Genomic DNA, 21,146 nt, shown 5'->3' on the forward strand with positions numbered 1-21,146 from the left:
GGATTTGTGTTGTTTAGGACAGCCCCCCCGTCCCAAGTCAGCCATACCCCTTTTAATCGTTTTAGCGTGTTAGAGAGTGTGCAGCTCCACTCCTGAGACAAACTTGTGTGGATGGAGCAAGACATCTTTCTCCGTCCATCCCTCGCATACCAAGTCAGACTGACTTTGTTATCATTCACCGACTCTTTATTTTGTCCTTGTACTATATCTGGAGTGACTGACTGAGAGGAAAAAAGAAGCAGGTTCTTTAGACTCGGAGGAAGAGAGTGAGGCTGCCCGAAACAGGACATCACCAGATCCCAGATCAAGATCCACAGAAGACAGCCATCATGTGTGACTGTTTTCACCTGGCATTTCCCAACTGGCATGCGTCAGCCACGGGTGGGCATCACTCTTTATTTTGCTCTGTCTCTTTAGCTGTTCTTCTCTCTCTCGCTCTGTCTCATTCTGCCTGCTCTGTGCTATTTTTATCTCCGCACTCAGCACCTCTGGTGGCAGGACAATATAATGTTGCAGTTGGACTATGCATGTGTGTGTTAGTGGGACACAAGTGCTGAGCTTGTTTACAAGCATCACTGCATTTCTCTGCTGAGATGACGCTGCACTGTGTGTGATCTGGGTGTGTCTGCAGTAAAGGGGGCGTGGCTATGTGGCTGTGGGTGTGTCAACAGAGTTATGCAGTATTTTATCAACAGCATCTGCAGTGTGTTTGTTTACAATATTGAGCATGATTTCAGAGCGTTTAAGAATTGCTGAATTTGGATTGTGTTCTTTACAAGGGCGTACGAAGGCTTGAGGTCTTACTTTTGTGTATTTTTACAGTAATAATGAACAATTTTTTGCCCAGTTTTATTTTAATGTGTGTGTATATATATATATATATATATATATATACATTAAAATATGCATATACACACACACACACACACATACAGTATATTTATATTTAAATTCATAGATTTATTTTTTCATAGTATATTAATACAAAAATTATAATGCATACATTTATAATAAATAAATAACAAATATATTTTATAAAATAGAATTATATACATTAATGTATATAATTACGCAAGTTATATAAGTATATACAATTCTAAAATAGGGAGCATTTATACACACACACACACACACACACACACACTCTCTCTCTCTCTCTCTATCTCAATCTTTTATTCTTAGGAAAGAATTTTATATATTCTATTTATTTTTTGAATTGTATATAGCCTACTTAGATAATATATACTTATATTTAATACAATTATATGTATAATAATATATATAATTAATAATATATATTCAATTATATACTATATATAATTACATATATATTATTAATTATATATATATATATATATATATATATATATATATATATATATATATATATATATATTATACATAAATTATAATAAAATAAAATTAGATACATTAAGTATAAACAATTCTAAAATAAATAGAATAGGCTATATCAAATTCACAAGCAATCAGGGATACACACACACACACACACACACACACATTGTGGTGTCTTGGACTTAGGAGAGACTTTGGCATTTGTACATCTTATGTACCTTTTTTGTCTTATGTTTTAACACTCTTTGGTTGTGTCATTCTATGTTACAGTAACTGCTCTTTGTGGCTTCATTATAAAGACTTTGAAATCCAATTAGCCTGTTAACCAAACCGTTCTAAGTCATTTGGTCAACATGTCCTATCCAGTTCAACTAGCAGATTTATCTGTAGTTTTTTTCTTTGACCTTCAAGAAAGACCTTCAGTTGAACTTCCAAGCTCTGGAAACATACAAACAGACACTTAAAGTAACCTAAATAAGACAACAGCTGTATTTTAGTGATCTTACAGGGTGCAATGAGCAACCAATACATCTCACAATTCAACAGCTGCATGACAGCTTAATTACTAGATATATAACCAAGAATGTTTTTGTGCTCTGGTTTTATACAGATATGATTTTGCAATGTTAGATTCATTCTAGAGCTTTTGCATGATGTTGAACGTTTGTGAGATTGCATTAACACACAATCTGTGCTATCTGAGAAAATTATTGAATTACGATCACACTAAGATGAGTACATTGCAAAGTGCAAAAAATGTATATGAGATAAATCAAAATTCAATCAAAAAACTTCTGTTTTGACTTGACTGTACTGAATTAGTGCATTAATTGGCCAGATGCTATATGCACAATGTAAAAAAAAAAAAAAAAAGGCCAATGCTACAATAATAACCTGTTTGGTTAACTGTTGGTTACCTTATAAAGTGAAACAAAAATCTATATTTAACAAGACATTACATACTCAGTGCCACTAATTTAGTTATTAGTAGCAATTTTAAAGTAAAAAAAAAAAGCATTTATAGAGAAGCTCTGCAAACATTAGTGGATCAGTAGTCCATAAAATACTTATACGCACTGAAGTCCACTCCTAAAATAAGTAATAACTATCAGCATCTCACTAATGTCCTCCTGCTAATGAATAAATTATGAGTTTGAGAGTGTTTGCATTTTTTATGGTTTGTGTGATCGGCAGAACATTGAAATTGAACATAAACAAAATAAATTGAGAGAAGGTTTTGTATATCTGGACTGATATACAAATATGAGAATATAATCATGACTTTGTGTTTTTGTGAGATATTTATTGGAAAATTCTGTCATCATTTATTCAACTTCATGCCATTCCAAACCTGTATGATTCAATATATTTTGTAAGTTAATATGTTCCATTCAACATTGACTTTCATTATATGGAGGAAAAAACTTTTGAAAATGTCTTATTTATTAAACATACAGGTTTGTAATGATATGAGGGTGAGTAAGTGATGACAGAATTTATTTCTGGAAGAACTCTTATCTTTAACCCATCCATTCTAAAGCCATTATCTCATTGGCACATAAATGTATCAATTAATGTTCCTGATTGATTGGAAACATGAGGTAAACTGGTCCCATGTTCTCTTAATATGGAAGAAAATCCAATTCTGTTTTCAGTTTATTTTCCCTCTCCGGCCCTAAAATTCAATTATATTTTGAATACAAACAAGTCTTTCCCACTTGACTGAAAGAGGCTTGTGTAGGATGTTATGAGCATAAGCCAGAATTGATGTTCCTTCTCCCTGTAACTTGCCGAGAAGCTAATTAACCATATTAGTGAGGCGGAGGAGCAGAGCTCTGGGCCCATATGGCCACAGGAGCAGAAAACAACCTCTAATGCCTGTAATCTTGGTCATGGGTGATGTGCAAACATACAGGATCAGTAGTTGGGAAAGTCCATGGTTTGTACAGCTAATCTTGTTGTAATTTGAATACTACATGTGTTTCAGTTAAGGAGGTCTGTAAAAGGTTTGGGCCGTTGGACTTAATGTTGCATTTTTAAATGATTCATCATGCATATAATAAGTACTTTACTCATAAATACTTCACCTGAATATTAAAATTAATTATTTACTCACCTGTTGCTCCAAACCTGTCTGTTATTATTACGGTGAAACATAAGAGAATTTTTTCAAGAAATTTCATGCAGCTCTTTTCCATACAACCACATTTCACAGCAGTCATCTCTATCATGCTCAAAAGGTTCTATGGAAGCTTGTTACGTCACAGAATAAAAAAAATACAATTCTTTCTTTATAACTCGCAATTGGGAATTTACATCTTGCAATTCTTACTTGAAAACTAGCAATTGCAGGTTTATATCTCACAATTCTGAGAAAAATGTCAGAAACTCATAATAAACATGCAATTCTGACTTTATCTCTCACAATTGTGAGTTATTATGGTCAAATTGTGATATAAAGTCTGAATTCTGAAAAATGAAATCGCAATTCCCGCAATTTTATGGGTTAGTTCACCCAAAAATGTTGTCACCCTCATGTTGTTCCAACCCCGTAAGACTTTCGTTCATCTTCGGAACACAAATTAAAATATTTTTGATGAAATCTGAGAGCTGGCTCACTCCTTTATAGGCTGCTATGTAATTGATATCTGCAGGAAAGTTACTAAAGACATCGTTAAAATAGTCCAAGTGACTACAGTGGCTCAACCATTTATCAAGCGACGAGAATACTTTTTGTGTGCAAAAAACAACAAAAATAACGACTTTATTCAACTATTAATTTTCCTCTGTGTGGGCCTCTGAGTGAGTTCACGAGAGCGCCACGCTCTCAGTCAACGCATGCGCGAGAACTGAGAAGATAACGTAGATGGGTCTCGATGTAGTGTTTAAAATGGTTCTAAAGTGTGCATTTCCTGGATGTCTGAATCGTGAGAAACCAACGAGAAAACGTAAAAGTGCCTTACCAATGCTGCAAAATGAATGGCTTACCTTTCACATTTTCCCATCAAATGATCGTGGGCGTCATCTTCTCAGTTCTCACGCATGTGTCGTGACGCTTTCGTGAACTCACTCAGAGGCCCACACAGAAGAAAATTAATAGTTGAATAAAGTCGTTATTTTTGGGGGGGGTTTGTGCACAAAAAGTATTATCGTCGCTTGATAAACTTAAGGTTGAGCCACTGTAGTCACTTGGACTATTTTAATAATGTCTTTACTAACTTTTCTGGGCTGGCAGATGCAATTACCTAGCAGCCTATGAGGGAGTGAGCCAGCTCTCAGATTTCATCAAAAATATCTTAGTTTGTGTTCCGAAGATGAACGAAAGTCTTACGGGGTTGGAACAACATGAGGGTGAGTAATTGCTGACAGAATTTTCATTTTTGTGTGAACTAACCCTTTAAGTTTTCAACTCGCAGTTGGGAATTTACATATTTTCCTTATCTTTATCAGTAGTATTACAGGATTTCCTATAGTCGTACAAATTATATACTGTTAAATAGTTTGGCTTGGTCACTTGCATAAAACACATTCTCATCACTTTTAGAGCAGCACCCAATGAACAAATATTTGATTAAGGAGTAACTACGGTATGAATTTGCCAGACATTTCTCAGACATGAGATTTCTCAGACAATTCAATTCAATAGCACTCATGTTCAGATCAGTTAAAGACAAATAAATATGGATAAAATAGTTATTGAGAGAGAGAGAGAGAGAGAGAGAGAGAGAGAGAGAGGCATACTGTCATTATGAGATTGACAGCTTGCTTCTCATTGAGTAAACGGATCCATTCTTTAAGCTCTTATTGTTTATTTATTCATTGTGTGACTAAAAGCACAGTGCAATATCCCTAAACTGCACAAATCTTGTCTTCATTCTGCATTCACATCCCACTGTACACTAATGCCATAACTATGTCCTTCAACTCAAATTTAAACAAAACAAACATTCATCGGAGAACAGAGGGACATAAACACCCTCATTACAATTCTTTGCTTAGAAAAATCACTTAAAATCTCAAGACCTCACATTTGTGAACGTGTGCAAGCAGTGCAACACATTCACATGTTTGTTCTTCAGCACAATAGCATTAGCAGGAGCTTGAACCACAGCCCTGAAACAGGGTGGTGTCATACCTTTAAAAAAAGGGCAAGGCCCTTCATCTTCTCTACTAAAATTATACCCACAGATGGTTCTGTCAGTTCTTGCTGTGCTCTAGGTGAATTACTATCTGGAATATAGTAAAACATATATTCCACCAAGTAAACCACAGATCAGGTAGGTACAAACCTAATATTATTAACAGTTAATGTTTACCTGGAGAGGCATTTGTCAGAGTCATTAAAATGCAGCAAACATGATGTTTTAGAAATACAAAGCATTAAAAAAGTTTTTTTTTAATTTAATTTAGCAAGACAAGGCTATTTTGATGTTGGCACATGGATTATTTTGTACGTCAAGATATGCCAGTAACATAAAAAAGCATGTTAAAGGCAATACGATGTGATTAGTACAGTATGTTACCTGAACCTTCAGTCACAAGCTTAAACTGATTTCACAACACCAACAGCAGAGCTCACATATTTATTTGTAATCCAAATGGAAACATATTTCTGAAGCATAAGAGCCCAGGAATGATTTCAACACATTTTAGTGTTGATTTGCATTTTATATAACTTACATTATACATACTGTACATACTGTATTAATGATGGACAATGGCCTTTATGTATTGTATTCATAATTGTTACATACAGTACCACCTTTTATTTTTATCATTTCATCTGAATATCAACATTTGTGAGATTAAGTCTGCCGAAACAGTTTTGAGGTTAGGGTTACTGAAAATAGTGATCTATTTCATTTGAATTATGTTTAATATCAAAGTTTTTTTGTGTTTATTTGTTAATGGGGGATTTGTGAACATATTAATGTTTTTAGATTTGTGGAGTAAAATTTATAATTTCTATTCTTAGAATTGGCACAGAAGGCCCCAAGTGGCATGATGTTACTAGTGTTTTTATTTTTAAATGTAATAATTATTGTAATCAACTGGGTTATTATTCAGTATTTCCATGAAATAGATGTACATTTCAGACATCTTTTATTTCATTAAAATCTATAGATTAATTGAGTGAAATCATTAAATTTGCATTCATAGTGTTGCTATCATGAAATATATTTGTAAGACTTTATGTTATGTTTATGTTACATGTAGTTAGTAATTACTATAAATTCTGGACAAGGACACCTTAAAGTGTAACCCATATCTTCAATTAAATTATGGACAAGTAAATATTCATATGTCATAGTATAATTCTACTTTTCAGATAAATCTTTTACTGGGATGTGGGATTCATCGGTTATTCAATTATTATCAGCTAAATTGTCAAAATAAACTTTAAATACAATAGTTTATTTAGTATTTTACATCAATACCCTTCTTTTAATATTTGTGCTATATAACTTCGAAATAAGCAAATGTTTTTTTTTTTTTTTTTGTTTTTTTCTATAATAACTCATTGGCTGATGCATCATCATCCTGCACATGCTAAACTTATATCTATGTTACAATTTAACAGTAAGTTGCCAATCTTTCCCAACCTGACACAGTCAGGGAAAAAGAACACAAAAGACACAAAGGCCTGTTGTTTTAAGATAGTTCTGGTTTTGGGCAGATATTATAAAGCTGAAACTGAACAAAACATCTTAAGCCTGTTTAACTACAATAGCAGCAACAATAAAACATTTGTTGAGACTTGTTGATCTGCACCATGACATATCGAACATCAAAACCACAGATATGTTATTCATCTGCTTGTTCATCATAAATGTTAAACCAAAACCTCACTTAAATGCAATCATCCCTGATCTCTCCTATACACATCGGTTTACTTAAACCATTGGTTTTGCCAATATCATTGATTGGACGAACACAGTATGTGACCTGTTTAATTAATGGAGAAGCCTATCACTTGGGCTTATTTATTTCTCACTGTACCATTCAGTTATTATGAAAGGCAGTGCTAAGCAGAGTAGGGTGCTTTACCTGGTTAAACACAATTTAATAACAATTAATAACAATTTAATGAAACTTAAAGCGTAATTTTGTTTTCAATTTTTGAGATAAGGGTGTGTTATGTAACCTGTCAATGTTGGCATCTGCCTAATGACAGAATGACAGTTTAAAACCGTTGATTTGGATTGTTCACAAATTTTTCTCCTCCCTTTAATAAGTATATTAATAAACTGTGCATAGTTAGTAATTTGCATTCAGCATTTTTGCCCATCTGTTTATACATTGGTTCATTTCCAAGTTTAGTGTCCGATTATTAGAAACTGTGAAAAGATATGAACAATCTGCTAGTGTAATCATAGTATTCATGTGCTACATGGCATACATGCACATACATAAATCTCCAGTGTGCTTTAATGCCATCTAGACCTGATGCCTGGATAAGTGCTTGTTGGAAAGTGCAGGTTAATGGCCTGTGCAGAGTGAGACTCATGGAAGATGTTTATGTACCTTAACGGTCCTTTTATTTTAAGTGCATTGTGTTATGGGAAACTGGAAATGAAGGCCAGGTCATGAGAGTATTCTTGCTGCTGGTATAAGCAATATTTAAATGGTCTATTGTATAATATTGTTAAATACATACAACAATTTAAAAAATGTTGTATGTAAAATTATGGTATTTTTTATTTTATTTAATCATTATTTTTCTAACAGTACCACATCTGCAGATATTTATAACAATATTAGTTTCACTGCTCTTTTTTTGGATCTATCAAAGTCCATGTTTCTATGTTGTCCTATTGCTGGCAGTGTAAGCCAACCCCTTCAGATCAATAGAGTGCCTCACTTTACAGGAAGCAACAGAAGCAGGTAGACTATCTGGATCCTGTGGGAATATCTACCAGGAAATCTCGCATACAAAAATCTTGCTTTAGATTTGCCTTGCAATTCTGCAGATACAAAAGTTTTGGTCCATCAAATAAATCCCTCATTGACTCTCCAATCAGTAAAAACTGATTAAGGTATAGATGGTACTGATGACCAGCAGGCTTTTGGCATTAAGGACGGATTCTTTAAATTTCAGTCATGTGTGCAGAAGCATAACAAGTGCTTATAATGCATTTTTCATCACAACAGGTGAAGGGCGAAGGCTGAAGGGACCAGAACCAGAAACAGATGATGATTTAGTGAGTATCACTCAAGTACAGCAGATTCAGCAAACATACACGTGTTATTTTATCTCTCTATTTTAAACTGGTTGATTGTTTGAACAATCTTTAATTGGTATCTTTAATGTAACAGACATGTGAGGAGCCTGAAGTTTTAGAGGAGGAAAGACCTCGTCCTCAGGGTTCCTCTCCTGTTGAGGAATTCCCCACCACAGAAAAATACGAAAAACAGGTGACTGCTATTTCATACTATGTATGATAACCCAAATTCAGAATTTCATAATGCTGTATTTGATTTATTATTTAATCTAACTATTACACTATATAATAGATTACATACTAACTTTTTTGCCAGGCTGAAGGTGACTTCTATGACTCACCCACCAAGAGTTCCAAAAAAAGCAAAAGGATTGGTTTTGGCTCACTGTTTGACAAGCGTTCCTCTGCCAAGATGAATCAAACAGAGGTCAGACATGCCTAAATTTCTCTCTAGTGAAGAATACAGATGATTGGAAATGCAAATAATGAAAATGATGAACAGATTTCTAAATGACTATGCCTTTTGTTTCAGGACACGCAAAATGATCAGTCAGACATTATAGTGAAAACTGAAAAAGAAGTCTGTGCTAAGGGTTTGGTTGTAAGTGGAGGGGGAAAGGATGGCATCTTCATCAAGGAAGTAACACCAGAGTCACCTGCCTCAAAGAATCTAAGTGTGAAAGAAGGTGAGATGCCATATAGCACATTACAGAATATTTCTGAGGCTAGAATACTGCTAATTTAGTTTTTCCTCCATCTTTTCACTTGCATCCTCATTTGTGTCCTTCCATCTGGCCTTTCAGGTGATCAGATTCTTAGTGCTACAGTATACTTTGATAATGTGTCATATGAAGACGCCCTCCAGATTCTTGAGCATGCTCAACCATATAAAGTGGCATTCTGTCTAAAACGCAAACCACCTCCAAGAACCCAGGAAGATGCTGAGACAATGAGGCCAGATATAACCATTGTAATTATCATACTGTCCATTATATTTAATTACAGATTACTACAAAGCTTCTTTAGAGATTTCATTGATCATTGCTTCATCAATGTTTACAGGGTGAGGAGGCTGAACGAGAGGAGGAAGGAGGAGGACCAGAAATGAGAGGTCGAAGAAAGATGAAAAAACAACAGGATCGCATCTCTTGGCCAAAATTCCCCACCTTCAGCAAAGGTCGCAGGGCAAATTTTAAGAGATCTCACAGCACATCAGAAGCAGAAGAACAGAGAAAGTTAGAGATAAGTCCTCCAACAAGTGACACAGAATCTCCCATTAAGTCTCCATTAAAATCCCCAGGTGAAAAAGAGAAGAAAAAGACACACAAAATGAAACTTAAGACGAGGATGGCAGACTGCAGGAGCAAGTCTGTTGAAGAAACCCAAGAAAATGAAGAGGTGCCAACAACAGACAAAATGGTCTTGGACAACCAAATTATTATGAATATAGCCGTAGAGCAAGTGCCAGGGACTAATTTGTTAGAGAGCCCTAAAATCTTGAATGAAGCTAAAAATACTGACTCAACTAAAACAAGGAATGAATATACATTCCCGACTTTGCCAGCGACTGAATCGCTACATAAGGTTGAGCTCATCAGTTTGGACACTACTTTAGAGACTACTGATATTACAGTTGCTTTTGGAGAGGATGACAAAGAAAGGAGAGAGAGATCAGAACTGAAGGTTAGCATTCCAGGAAAGGATAAATATGAAACAGAAACAGAGAGCCAATTAAAATCCTCCACAAGTGGGATGCGAACTTCGGATACATCAGCATTCGACAATATTATGGACAGTCCTAATGTGATATCACAAATTGAAGCAGTTGGACATCAGGTTGATTCTGATAGCAAACCAATAAATGAAGAGATTGTAGAGAAGACCCAAAAGTCAGGAGAAATGGACATGGATATAACTAAAGTTGATGTTTCTCTTGACATGCCAGATGTAGGACCAATAAGCAAATCACCAAGAATTGACAGTGACAAGGAAAAGAAAGAAAGAAACATCCTAGAAACAGAAAGTTACGGGATTCGAACCAGGGGACCAATGGCAGACATAGCCGCATCAAAGAGCTCCTTTGCAAACACGGTAAACAGACTAGAATTTACATCATCAGACACTTTCACTTTTGAGATTCAAACAAAACAAGATGTGTCCTCAACGGTCATGGACACAAAGAAACCAATCACTTCAACACCAGTTTTATCCCAGCCAAAATCACATGTTCTGGAAGTGGACAAAAGTGGGAAGAGTACTAAGGTTGCTGACACCGAAGTAACAAAAAAAGCAAATTTGGAATCAAATTTTAAACTACCTAAGATGGATCTCTCTGAATTCAACCACGAAGACTCAATAACTATAAGGCAAAGAGACCCAAACAAAGTGCCTCTCCTAAAACGAGAGGAAATTGAGATTCCTGGCATGGAGGACAAAGGATCAAAAACTAAGTTTAAGACTCCTAGAATTAAAGAACAAAAAACTGAGAAGATAATAAACATCTCAAAAGCAGAAAAACCCAAAGCAGTGTTTAATGTTGAGGATGTAAAGGAAGCAGTATCAAAATTCCCTGCCTTTAAATTACCTGAGAGAGACATCACAGGAGTCCTTGTACAAAGAGAGATCACAATAAAATCAGACAAGACTGGCATGACACCTAAAGGATCACCTAGTAAACTTTCAAGCATGAGCACAGAAATAAACATTAAGTTACCTGACACAATGGATACAGAACAACAGAGACTTTCTCCTGTTGCTTCAAAGGATCAAGGTATCTTATTACCTAAAAGTGAACAATTTCATCTTTATGAAACAAGTGTAACCGAGAGCAAAACAGACCAAACAAAAATTAAGCCAGCAGACCATAAACCCAAATCTGGCAAAATGTTAGTGAGGGATACGACAGGTACTTCCCCAGATGTAAAATTCAAACTTCCAAAGCGTGAAGACATTGAAATACCCGGAATGGAAGCCACTGAACAATCAGTTCAATTACTAAAAATCAAAGTAGCCAAAGATACAGACACACAAGATGAGGCTGTGAAAGACTATACTGATACTGATATCAAAGCTGACAGAAAGGGACATGAAAAGAAATCAAGGAAAGCAAAGATATCTATGCCTAGTTTTGGGATCAAGACACCTGACATTCGCTTCCCAGGTATTGCGATTGAATTACCAAAAAAGGATACATCATCTAAAAGTGATCGTGATGCAATCAAGGAGATGAAAACTGAAGCAAAAATATCTATTGATGAAGACCATGCAGCCATCAAAAAATCTTCTGAAGAAGCAACGTTCAAAAAACCTCAAAAAGGTGAAAGTTGTGCACCTGAGCATGAAACTAAAAAAGCACATGATATAGAGGGCGATCAAATGCTCCATCATGATGTTTGCACTGGCATTAAGGAAACCTCAAAACAAGACGTTGAAGGAGAACTGAATGCTGAAATCAAAAGCAAAGACACAGATTCCTCTCCACATAAAAAGATGATGCCTAAATTCAAAATGCCCAAAATTGGAGGGAAATCAATGAAAGGAACAACTGTAGTCACTACAAAAGAAGATGCTACAGTGGAAGAAGATTACATAATAGAGATTGCATCAAATTCTGAGAAAAGAACATCTGAGACTGATCCCAAAGCATATAGTTCAGAAACAGACAAAAATTTGAATAAATTAAAAATGCCAAGCATTGATGTTTCTGTTCCAAAAATAAAAATCCACAAGACAGAGGGAAAATCAAAGCAGGAGGAAACTGGGCTCTCAACACCTGAAAAGGTTGGGAAAGATGACAAGAAGGTTGAGGCTGCAGAGGATACTCGAGAAGAGAGTGGATTTAGACTGATCAATTTTGGTGTCTCAAAATTGCCAAAAGAGAAAACAGAAGAAGCTGGTCTGTTAAAAGAGGAATCTAAAAAATCTATCATAAAGGTTAGTGGAAAAACTGAAGTGGAGCCATCTGAACTACCACAAGCTGAAATAAAAGAAACAGAGTCTAAAATGAAGAAAAGGAAAATATCATTTCCCAAATTTGGATTCTCTAAATCAGAGACAAAAGCATCTGATGCTGACATAACTCTTCCAACTGCACAGGGCTCTTTACAAGGTGCAGATGAGATTGAACTAGATGTTGAAAGTAAGACCACAGATGTAGAAGCTGAGTTCAAGGATTCAACAGATTCTCACACAAAATTTAGACTTCCCACTATTAAACTTCCCAAATTTGGAGTTTCATTTCCAAAGACAACCGATGCTGGGGCTGATATTCAAATGCCTGAAGTCAGCACAGATGAAACTACAAAGGATGTTAAATTTCCAGAAGCTAAATTATCTGTAGAATCTACAGCTCTATCTGACAAAAAAGGCCTGGAGATGACTCTCAGTGTATCCAAACCTGAAGTTGACTTGTCTCTACCTGAGGGAAAAACAGAAATAAAAGGTATTTGTATTCCAAAAGTTGATGATTTTCAGAAAAAAGAAATAAAATCATCTAAAGATATTTCATTTTCTAAACCAGAGATTGATCCTAGTCTGAATGACCGTGATATTGAAGAAATTCCAGCTGTTGAGTTTTCAAAACCAGACATCAAAGCTGCAGACACTGATGTCAGTCTTCCGCAGGTTGATTTATCCATTCCAGAAGTTTCTTTGGATTTAAAAGATACGGATATGAATTTCACAATTTCAAAGGATGATGCGGAACATAAAGATTTAACAACTGGTGGTACACCAGTAAAGTTTAAACTCCCCTCTATCAACTTACCAAAATTTGGTGGGAAATCATCCAAGGTAGTGAAAGACATGCCCTTTGTAGATATAGATATTGAAGAACCTGATGTTAGCATGAAACTCAAAGATGGTGCCCCATCAGGTGATGTCAAGGATTTTTTTGTGACAACAAAAGGTCAATGTGTTAGTGTAGACAAGGAGGTGACAGTTACACTGCCAGAATATGGCATTAGCCTTCCAAAGGTTGAAGCCTGTAAGCCAGCTGATAGTATTGACAAAGAAGAATCAATTATAGACACCAAAAAATTAAATGCAGAGTCTGACCAGGCTGAGAAAGGTCCAAGATCTCCAACAAAAAGTACACTTCCCACAATTAAATTTGGTGTCTTATTTCCAAAACCAACAGATGCAGTCTTTGACAATCAAATGCCTGAAGTCACCACAGATGAACCCACCATGGAAATAAAAGTGCCAGAAGCCAAACTGACTGGAGAACTGCCATCATTACCTAAAATGAAAACCCCACAAATTATTCCTAGTGTTTCAAAACCTGAAGTGGATGTATCTACACCAGAGGTTAACGTGAGCCTTGTAGGTCATGGTCTTGATCAAGAAGCAACTATAGAAGATTCAAAAGTGCAAGCCGAGAAACTTGAGATGGGAGTCAAAGTTCCTTCAGGTACAGTAGATGTAGTCATCCCAGAGGCTAAAGAAAAACTTAAAAAACGTACAATTTCATTTCCAAAATTTGGCTTTTCCAAATCGGACACTAAGATCCCTGATGCTAACACCAGTCTTCAAAAAGAAGGAGTATCTGTGCCAGACACTGAGATCAAAGAGACTGAGGTGACGATTCCTGCTCCAGAGGTTGAAGTCCAGTTGAAAAACAAAAGTGCTTCTGGTTCTCCATCTAAATTCAAGCTTCCAACAATTTCTCTCCCTAAATATGACATTTCCATGTCAAAGACTGGAGAAGAATCTATTGCAAAAGCTGGTGATGATGCACAGTCAGAAATAAAGGCAACATCAACAGTTGCATCACAAGATAAAGATATACCATCAAAATCAATTTTTGAAACCCTACCGGTAGATGCTGAAATTAAGATTCAAGACACCGATCCTGGAGGTCAAGGGAGTAAATTTATGATGCCCAAATTTGAATTTTCATTTCCAAAGCTAAAGGGACCAGAATTTAAAAAGGGCACATCAAGAACAGATGTAGAAAAAACAGAGGCTACACTGAAACATGACATTGAGAGTGCTGAGGGAAAAGCAGACATACCTGAGGCTTCTTTGAAAATGGAGGTAACGATGAAAAAGCCAAAAGAGCCAAGCTCAGAGCATGCATTTTCTAAACAAGACATTAAAGGTTCAGAGATTAATGCTGAGAGAGGTGATAAATCAATGGCAGTTGGTGAAGTGGATGTGAATCTTGAGTCTGACTCAAAAGATGATTCAACAACTGGAGGGTCACCATATAAATTCAAACTTCCTTCTTTCAAGCTACCCAAATTCGGAAGTTCATCTTCCAAAGTAAAATCTGAAATTACAGATTTGAGGGATGAGGAAATTACTTTGGAGGCTGAAGATATATTTACATCAGTAGAAGCGTCAGATGTAAAAATTGACTTTAATGTGCCCAGTCAAGAGCTGAAGAAACCCTCAATCAGTGTTGATCAGCCAAAGCTAGATACTGGAGATCAATACACCCTGTCACTTACAGAGGCCATAACATCAAAGGCAGAAGTTGATATTTCTTTACCAGACACAAAACTCGGGGAACTGTCAGCTGGAGCTGAAGTACCACAAGCTAAAACAGAAAGCAAAAAAGATCAAGAAGTTGATTTAAAAGACCCAGGTATAAAAATGAAAAGAACAGGCTTTTCATTTCCTAAATTCGGATTTTCTAAACCTGATTTCAAGACCCCAGAGACTGATGTCAATCTTGCACAAGTTGATACATCTGAACCAGAAGGTGATGTGAAAATAAAAGAACAAAGTATGAATATAACAGTGTTAAATGTTGAGGCTCAGCAAAAAGATATGACAACTTTTGGTGCCACAACAACATTTAAACTCCCCTCAATCAACTTCCCAAAGACTGGCGGACAAGCTATAAAGGAAGAGAAAACTATGCCAGATGTAGATATAGCTGGTAAAGAACCTGAAATGAGCGGTCCATATCCGCAAATAAAAATATCAGGTGAAGCCCCATCAGCTGATATAAAGGGACCTCATCTAGCCACAGAAGGTCAATCTGTAAGTGTGGACTTAAAGGTTGAAGATGCTGAACTTGGAGGACAGGGGGGAAAGCTGAAGATGCCAAAGTTTGGTATTGACCTTCCTAAAGTAAAAGGGTCTGATTTAAGTGCATCAAAGACAGAAGATATAGCTGAAGTACAAACAGAAAAAACAGAGATAACGACCAAGGGGAAAATTCAGCCACCAGAACATGATTTTAAAGGCCTAAATGTACAGATAAAGACATTACCTGAATTTGGGGTTTCAAAAGCAGAAATAAAAGCCCCTGAGGTTGATGTAAGTATCCAAAAAACTGATATCCCCATATCAGAAGGCAGTATGGGCCTAGAAGAAGCAAATATGGACATTGAAGTGTCAATGGAGCCTGATCAAAAGGGTTCAACATTTTTTGGATCTCCAACAAAGTTTAAACTCCCTTCATTCAGCTTCCCGAAATTTGGTGTTAAATCACAAAAAGGAGCATTAGACATTAATGTAACTGATTCAGAACTAGAGGGAACAAACATAAAAAGTGATATTTCTAAACCTGACATCAAACTAGAAGTACAGCCACCCAAAAATGAATCTGAAGTTGAAAAGAGTGCAGACATGCCTGAGGTTGATTCCAAAGGACTGCAAGTAAAAGTGAAGAGACCAAGTTTTTCATTTCCTAAGTTTGGATTTTCCAAACCAAACACTGCAACTCCAGAAGTTGATGTCAGTGTAGAAAAGGTTGAAGTATCCATACCAGAGGGTAATATACCTGTAAAAGAACAAACAGCAGAAGTTACATTTCCGGCAAGGGAAGCTGAACAGAAAGATCTAACAATTGTTAGTTCCCCAACCAAATATAAACTGCCAGAAGTTAACCTGCCAAAATTTGGAGTCAAAAGTTCAAAAGGTACAGCAAGTTTACCATCAGCAGATAAGGACATTAAAGGAATAGAAATTACTGCTCATGAACCAGACATCAAGGCGTCAGGAAAAATACCAAAAATTGAAAGAGAGGCAGATATACGTGCCACTATAAGAGAAACTGATGTTCATCTAGCAGAAGGTAAGGTAATGCTACCCCAACCTGATGTTGACGTTCAAGACAAATCCATTGAAGGCGAGGCAGATATACCTGAAGCTGACTTGAAAGGGCTCGATGTGAAATTGAAGAAGCCAAGTTTTTCACTTCCAAAATTTGGTTTTTCAAAGCCAGATATTAAGGGGCATGATGTTGATCATTCCAGTCAACCAAAGGCACATATGTCTATGCAAGAGGGCAACATACCTGTTAAAGATCAAGATGCAGAAATTACCTTCACTGATGAAATGAAAAAACAAGAAGATCCAACTCATACAAAATTTAACCTGCCCTCAATCAACCTCCCAAAGTTTGGAATCAAATATCCAAAGTCCACATCTGATATACCAGCAGCTGAAGTAGATATAAAAAAAACTGAAATCAGTTTCTCTGATACAATAGAGGTACAAACCACTGACACAGAATCAAACATGGATATTAAGGGGCCTACTGTTAATGTGGACATTAAGGTCAAAGAGATGGACATTGATGGGACAGGGAGTAAGTTCAAGATGCCAAAATTTGGAATTGGTAAGCCAAAAGTAAAGGAGATAGAGACAAAGGGTAAAGAGATAAACACAGAGACTGGCTTGCTATGTGAAGAAAAAGATAATGTACAACAGCCTGATGTTGCAATTCAAAATGTGACCATTGAGGGGGAAACAGATAAAGCTGATGTTGATTCCAAAGGGCTGAAAGTGAAACTTCCCAAATTGGGATTTTCAAAACAAGATCTTAAGGCTCCTGAAGTTGATGTGAGTCTACCCAAACCTGACATGGGCACATCACTGGGAAATGTTGACTTTCCAGAGCAATCTGTGGATATTAAATTACCAGAAGAACAACCTGATATGAAAAAGGACACTTTTAGCTCTCCAACAAGATTTAAACTTCCAACAATCAATTTCCCCAAATTTGGAACCAAAACATCAAAGGACACAGTGGACATTCCTACGGCAAATGTGGACATCGATGAAGTTAGCCTTCCTGATAAGACGATTAACATGTCAGGAGAAGTAGCAAGTGTTGACATGAAAGAGCCAACAGTAAATGTTGAAGATCCATCCACTGAGATGAACATTAAAAGCAAATTTAAGCTTCCAAAATTTGGTATTGCTCTCCCAACAACTAAAGGTCCTGACAGTGACCAAGGGCTCAAGAAAGCTCTGACAAAAACAGAAGTGAAAATGTCAGGAGATGTGCTAACTACAGACAAGAAAGAGCTAAAGTTACCCAAAGGAATAGTGGAAGTGGATATGCAAGCCAGTGAAATGACAACAGACATTTCACTACAGGGCACTGCAGAAATGGGAGAAAGTGAGAGAGATGGCAAAACTGAAATAACAAGTCCACAATTTGGCTCTCCAACAAAATTCAAACTCCCAGAAATAAAATTACCCAAATTTGGATTTTCTACTCCAAAGGTCACTAGTGATGTACCTGATTCTGACATCAAGGAAATTAAAGTTAGTTCAGTGGATTATGAGATGGAGACATCAAAAGTGGACCAATCAGATGACATCAAATGCAAAACTGCAGAGATTGAAACCCCATCTATTGATATGACCATAAAAGCAAAAGAGATTAATCAAGAGGGACAGGAAACTCAATTTAAACTTCCAAAATTTGGGATTTCATTACCCAAAGTAAAAGGTCCTGAGGTGATAGTAACTGCAAAAGAAGTAAAAACAGGAACACCTGAAATTGGGATCACTGAACCAGAAATTAAAATTGCAGCAGATGATGCAAGTCTCCCAAAAGTAGCCATGGCTTTAGAGGGAAGTTCCAGCCTTGAAAAAACAGAGGTAGAGACAGAGTTGAAAGATGAGACCATTGTTGTTTCAGGTTCTCCAAGTAAATTCAAAATGCCTGCTTTTAAAATGCCAAGATTTGGAATTTCAGCTAAAAAAACATCTGATGCAAAAGGAAAAGAAGCAGAAGTAGATGTTCCAGACACTAAAACTGATCTAAATATTAAAGACAAGCCTGTACAAGTAGAAGTCTCCAAAGATATACACAGAGAGAGTGAAATTAAAGAAACCACTGAACAGCCTCCAGAGGTTGTTGTAAAAAAAATGGAGGGTGACAAAGGCTCCCCGAGTAAATTCAAACTTCCTACTATGAAAATGCCAAAGTTTAGCATTTCAAGAACAAAATCTCAGGATGGAGAAGATGACACTACCATAAATGCTAATGCCCCAGACACCAAAACACAACCAAAAGATGATTCACAAGGGCCTGGAAAGTCACCTAGATTTACAATGCCTAGACTTGAGGATGTTCTCAGTGGCTTTGAGGTTGAATTTAATGTTCCAACAATAGAGGAAATGGAAGAACAAATGGACAAACCATCTGTTAAGCAAGATCAGGAGGCTGGAGAAAAAGCTGAGGAAGTAGCAGAACATAAGGACATAGGAGCACAGGAGAAATCAAAGTTTAAATTTAAATTTCCAAAATTAGGATTCAGCCAGTCCTCAGATGAAAGTGATAAGTTAGTCGACGCCAAGATTGAAGAAAGTGAAAAACATCTGGAGGCTTCAGTGGATCAGAAATCAGCTGTTAGCAAAGAACAAGCAAAAACTGAAAAAGGAGGCTGGTTCAAGTTCTCATTTTCTTCTCCAACTAAAACTACAAAATCTGACGAGAAGGAACAAATAATCCAACCACCTGCAGAGGCTGAGAAGTCTGATGATGTAGCGAAAGAATCCAGCAAGGCACACGAGGAACCTGAGAAGAGCTTGTTCAGCGAGGCTGTGGAGGACAACATCAGCCCAACATTATCACTAAGGTCATCTGAAGCTTTTGCAGATATAAGTTCCACAGTAACCACTGAAAATGTTGGCCTGTCACAGACCTCTCCTACAAAAGTTAAAGTGAAATATGCTGAACCAACTGCCACTATTGGGGTCAAAGATGTTCAAACTAATGTTGTAACTTCCACAGCCAGATGTGAACTGATATCAATGGAGCCTCACCAGCCAGAAAAAGTCAACATCCCATTCTCATCAGATATGTCCTCAGCCTCAGTGGACACTCTGAAACAGATGTCAGGGGAAATTCATGTCATCACATCGAACATTCAAGCTATACCAGACACACAGCAAGCTGCAATCTTTACTAATTTAGACGCCCATGGAATTCACACCTCACCATTACAAGTAACACTAGGCTCAGACTCAGTGTTGACAGTAGAGGAAACCAGAGTGCAAAGTGGGAAGCAAACATTGGTGGAAAAGCATGTTGTGAAAGAAACATTGCATGATGACAAAGAGACAATAATTGTGACAGAGCGAACACGTGTATTTGAAGGAAACTCTGCAGAACCCATTTTTGATGATACGGCTTCCTCGATTCGTAGGCTGAGAGACACAGTACACACTGAGAAAATGAGGTTTTTTGACAGTGTAGCAACAACTGAAGAGGACACAGTAGTGAGCTATGAAACATCTCTAAGACATATGGATTCCTCTACAGATGAGAATGGGGGGAAATGAACATGATATATGGCTGAGTTTATTTTATGCTTTTGAATGTATGTTTCAGTGTTCTCTTATATAATCATACAAGCCAGCTGAATTGTAATGCTAACTGAGTAAAATTACACTTACTTATGAACATATCACAGTATTGTATTGTTTAGCTAGTGAAGATTTTAAGCTTAAAAGTCTTAAGACAAAAAAACTATATCCACTGGACGAATTATGTATGTACAATGAATAATAGGAAAAAAATGATTATATTATAATTTGATGTGTGGGTTATCAGTGCACTTTACTGTAAAACTGTTATCTTGGGAAAATTGTTTACAGTGCAAACTCAGTAATATTCAAGCAAACAACATTTAAATAGATATATTCACAAATAAAAATAATTATAAAGTTGGTGTAGCTTTTAAAGACTGTTGACAGTATCATATATTGAGGCATTTGTTTCTTTGAGGTTATCTATTTTGAGAAAACTATAAAATTGCACATAAAATCTGTGTTTCTGCAGCCTTGACAATAAAAGAAAACAATTATGTAAATGTTTTATTTGTCTATCCATTATCTTTGTTAGTTTATGAGAAAAGCATTTGATGGAATCAATAGATTTGCAAAATATACTGTACAATGCACATTTTAAAAATACAATAATTTTCTCAATAAGCAATGACTTTTCTTTTAACATGTATTGTCAAAGAAATCAAATTAATGTTGTAAGAGAAACACTTAAACTAGTCACTGCAAAAGAAATAAAAAAGTGAAAATATGTTCCACGTCTCTGATTTAGTGTGTGAAGACTAAAAAAAAACACATTTGAGCAGACTGAGAGATAGATCACCTTGCCTTTACCATTTTTGATAGCAAATGTTGATCCCTAGTATCACTAACTGATTTTAAAATACAATAATTTACGATCAATATAAGTGTAAAGCCAAGAAACAGAGTTAGAATAATGCACAGAGACAAGTAAAAAAGGCTGATACAAACATCTGTTGACATTTTGAATAATATCGCAGCCAACTTTCTCATGAACTTTTTAAA

The 21,146-nt window shown here is 36.2% G+C and overlaps 1 protein-coding gene across 3 annotated transcripts; it reads left to right on the plus strand.

The window, feature by feature from the left end:
• The first annotated feature begins 54 nt into the window (after positions 1-54).
• LOC311069847 (uncharacterized protein) lies at positions 55-20,869 on the plus strand. 3 transcript variants are annotated; one of them, XM_084093331.1, is made up of 7 exons: positions 55-381; positions 8,509-8,558; positions 8,674-8,772; positions 8,896-9,006; positions 9,112-9,265; positions 9,383-9,549; positions 9,642-20,869. In XM_084093331.1, the coding sequence occupies exons 1-7, from the start codon at positions 330-332 to the stop codon at positions 20,115-20,117; spliced, it is 11,109 nt and encodes a 3,702-aa protein (XP_083949457.1). In that variant the 5' UTR covers positions 55-329; the 3' UTR covers positions 20,118-20,869. The 3 variants fall into 3 exon arrangements, with proteins under 3 accessions (XP_083949457.1, XP_083949458.1, XP_083949459.1); XM_084093332.1 differs by lacking the exon at positions 55-381 and adding an exon at positions 5,521-5,633; XM_084093333.1 differs by lacking the exon at positions 55-381 and adding an exon at positions 8,217-8,393.
• Positions 20,870-21,146: the final 277 nt, after the last annotated feature.

This window comes from Abramis brama (assembly GCF_963993115.1).
Source record: "Abramis brama genome assembly, chromosome: 19".
Classification (NCBI taxonomy): Eukaryota; Metazoa; Chordata; class Actinopteri; order Cypriniformes; family Leuciscidae; genus Abramis; species Abramis brama.

What these genes read in the sequence shown, in the direction of transcription:
- LOC311069847 (XM_084093331.1), top strand. Translation starts at nt 330, where the DNA reads ATGTGTGACTGTTTTCACCTGGCATTTCCCAACTGGCATGCGTCAGCC. An exon ending in CAGAAACAGATGATGATTTA is followed by an intron (nt 8,559 to 8,673) that starts GTGAGTATCACT and finishes TTAATGTAACAG; the next exon opens with ACATGTGAGGAGCCTGAAGT. An exon ending in CAGAAAAATACGAAAAACAG is followed by an intron (nt 8,773 to 8,895) that starts GTGACTGCTATT and finishes CTTTTTTGCCAG; the next exon opens with GCTGAAGGTGACTTCTATGA.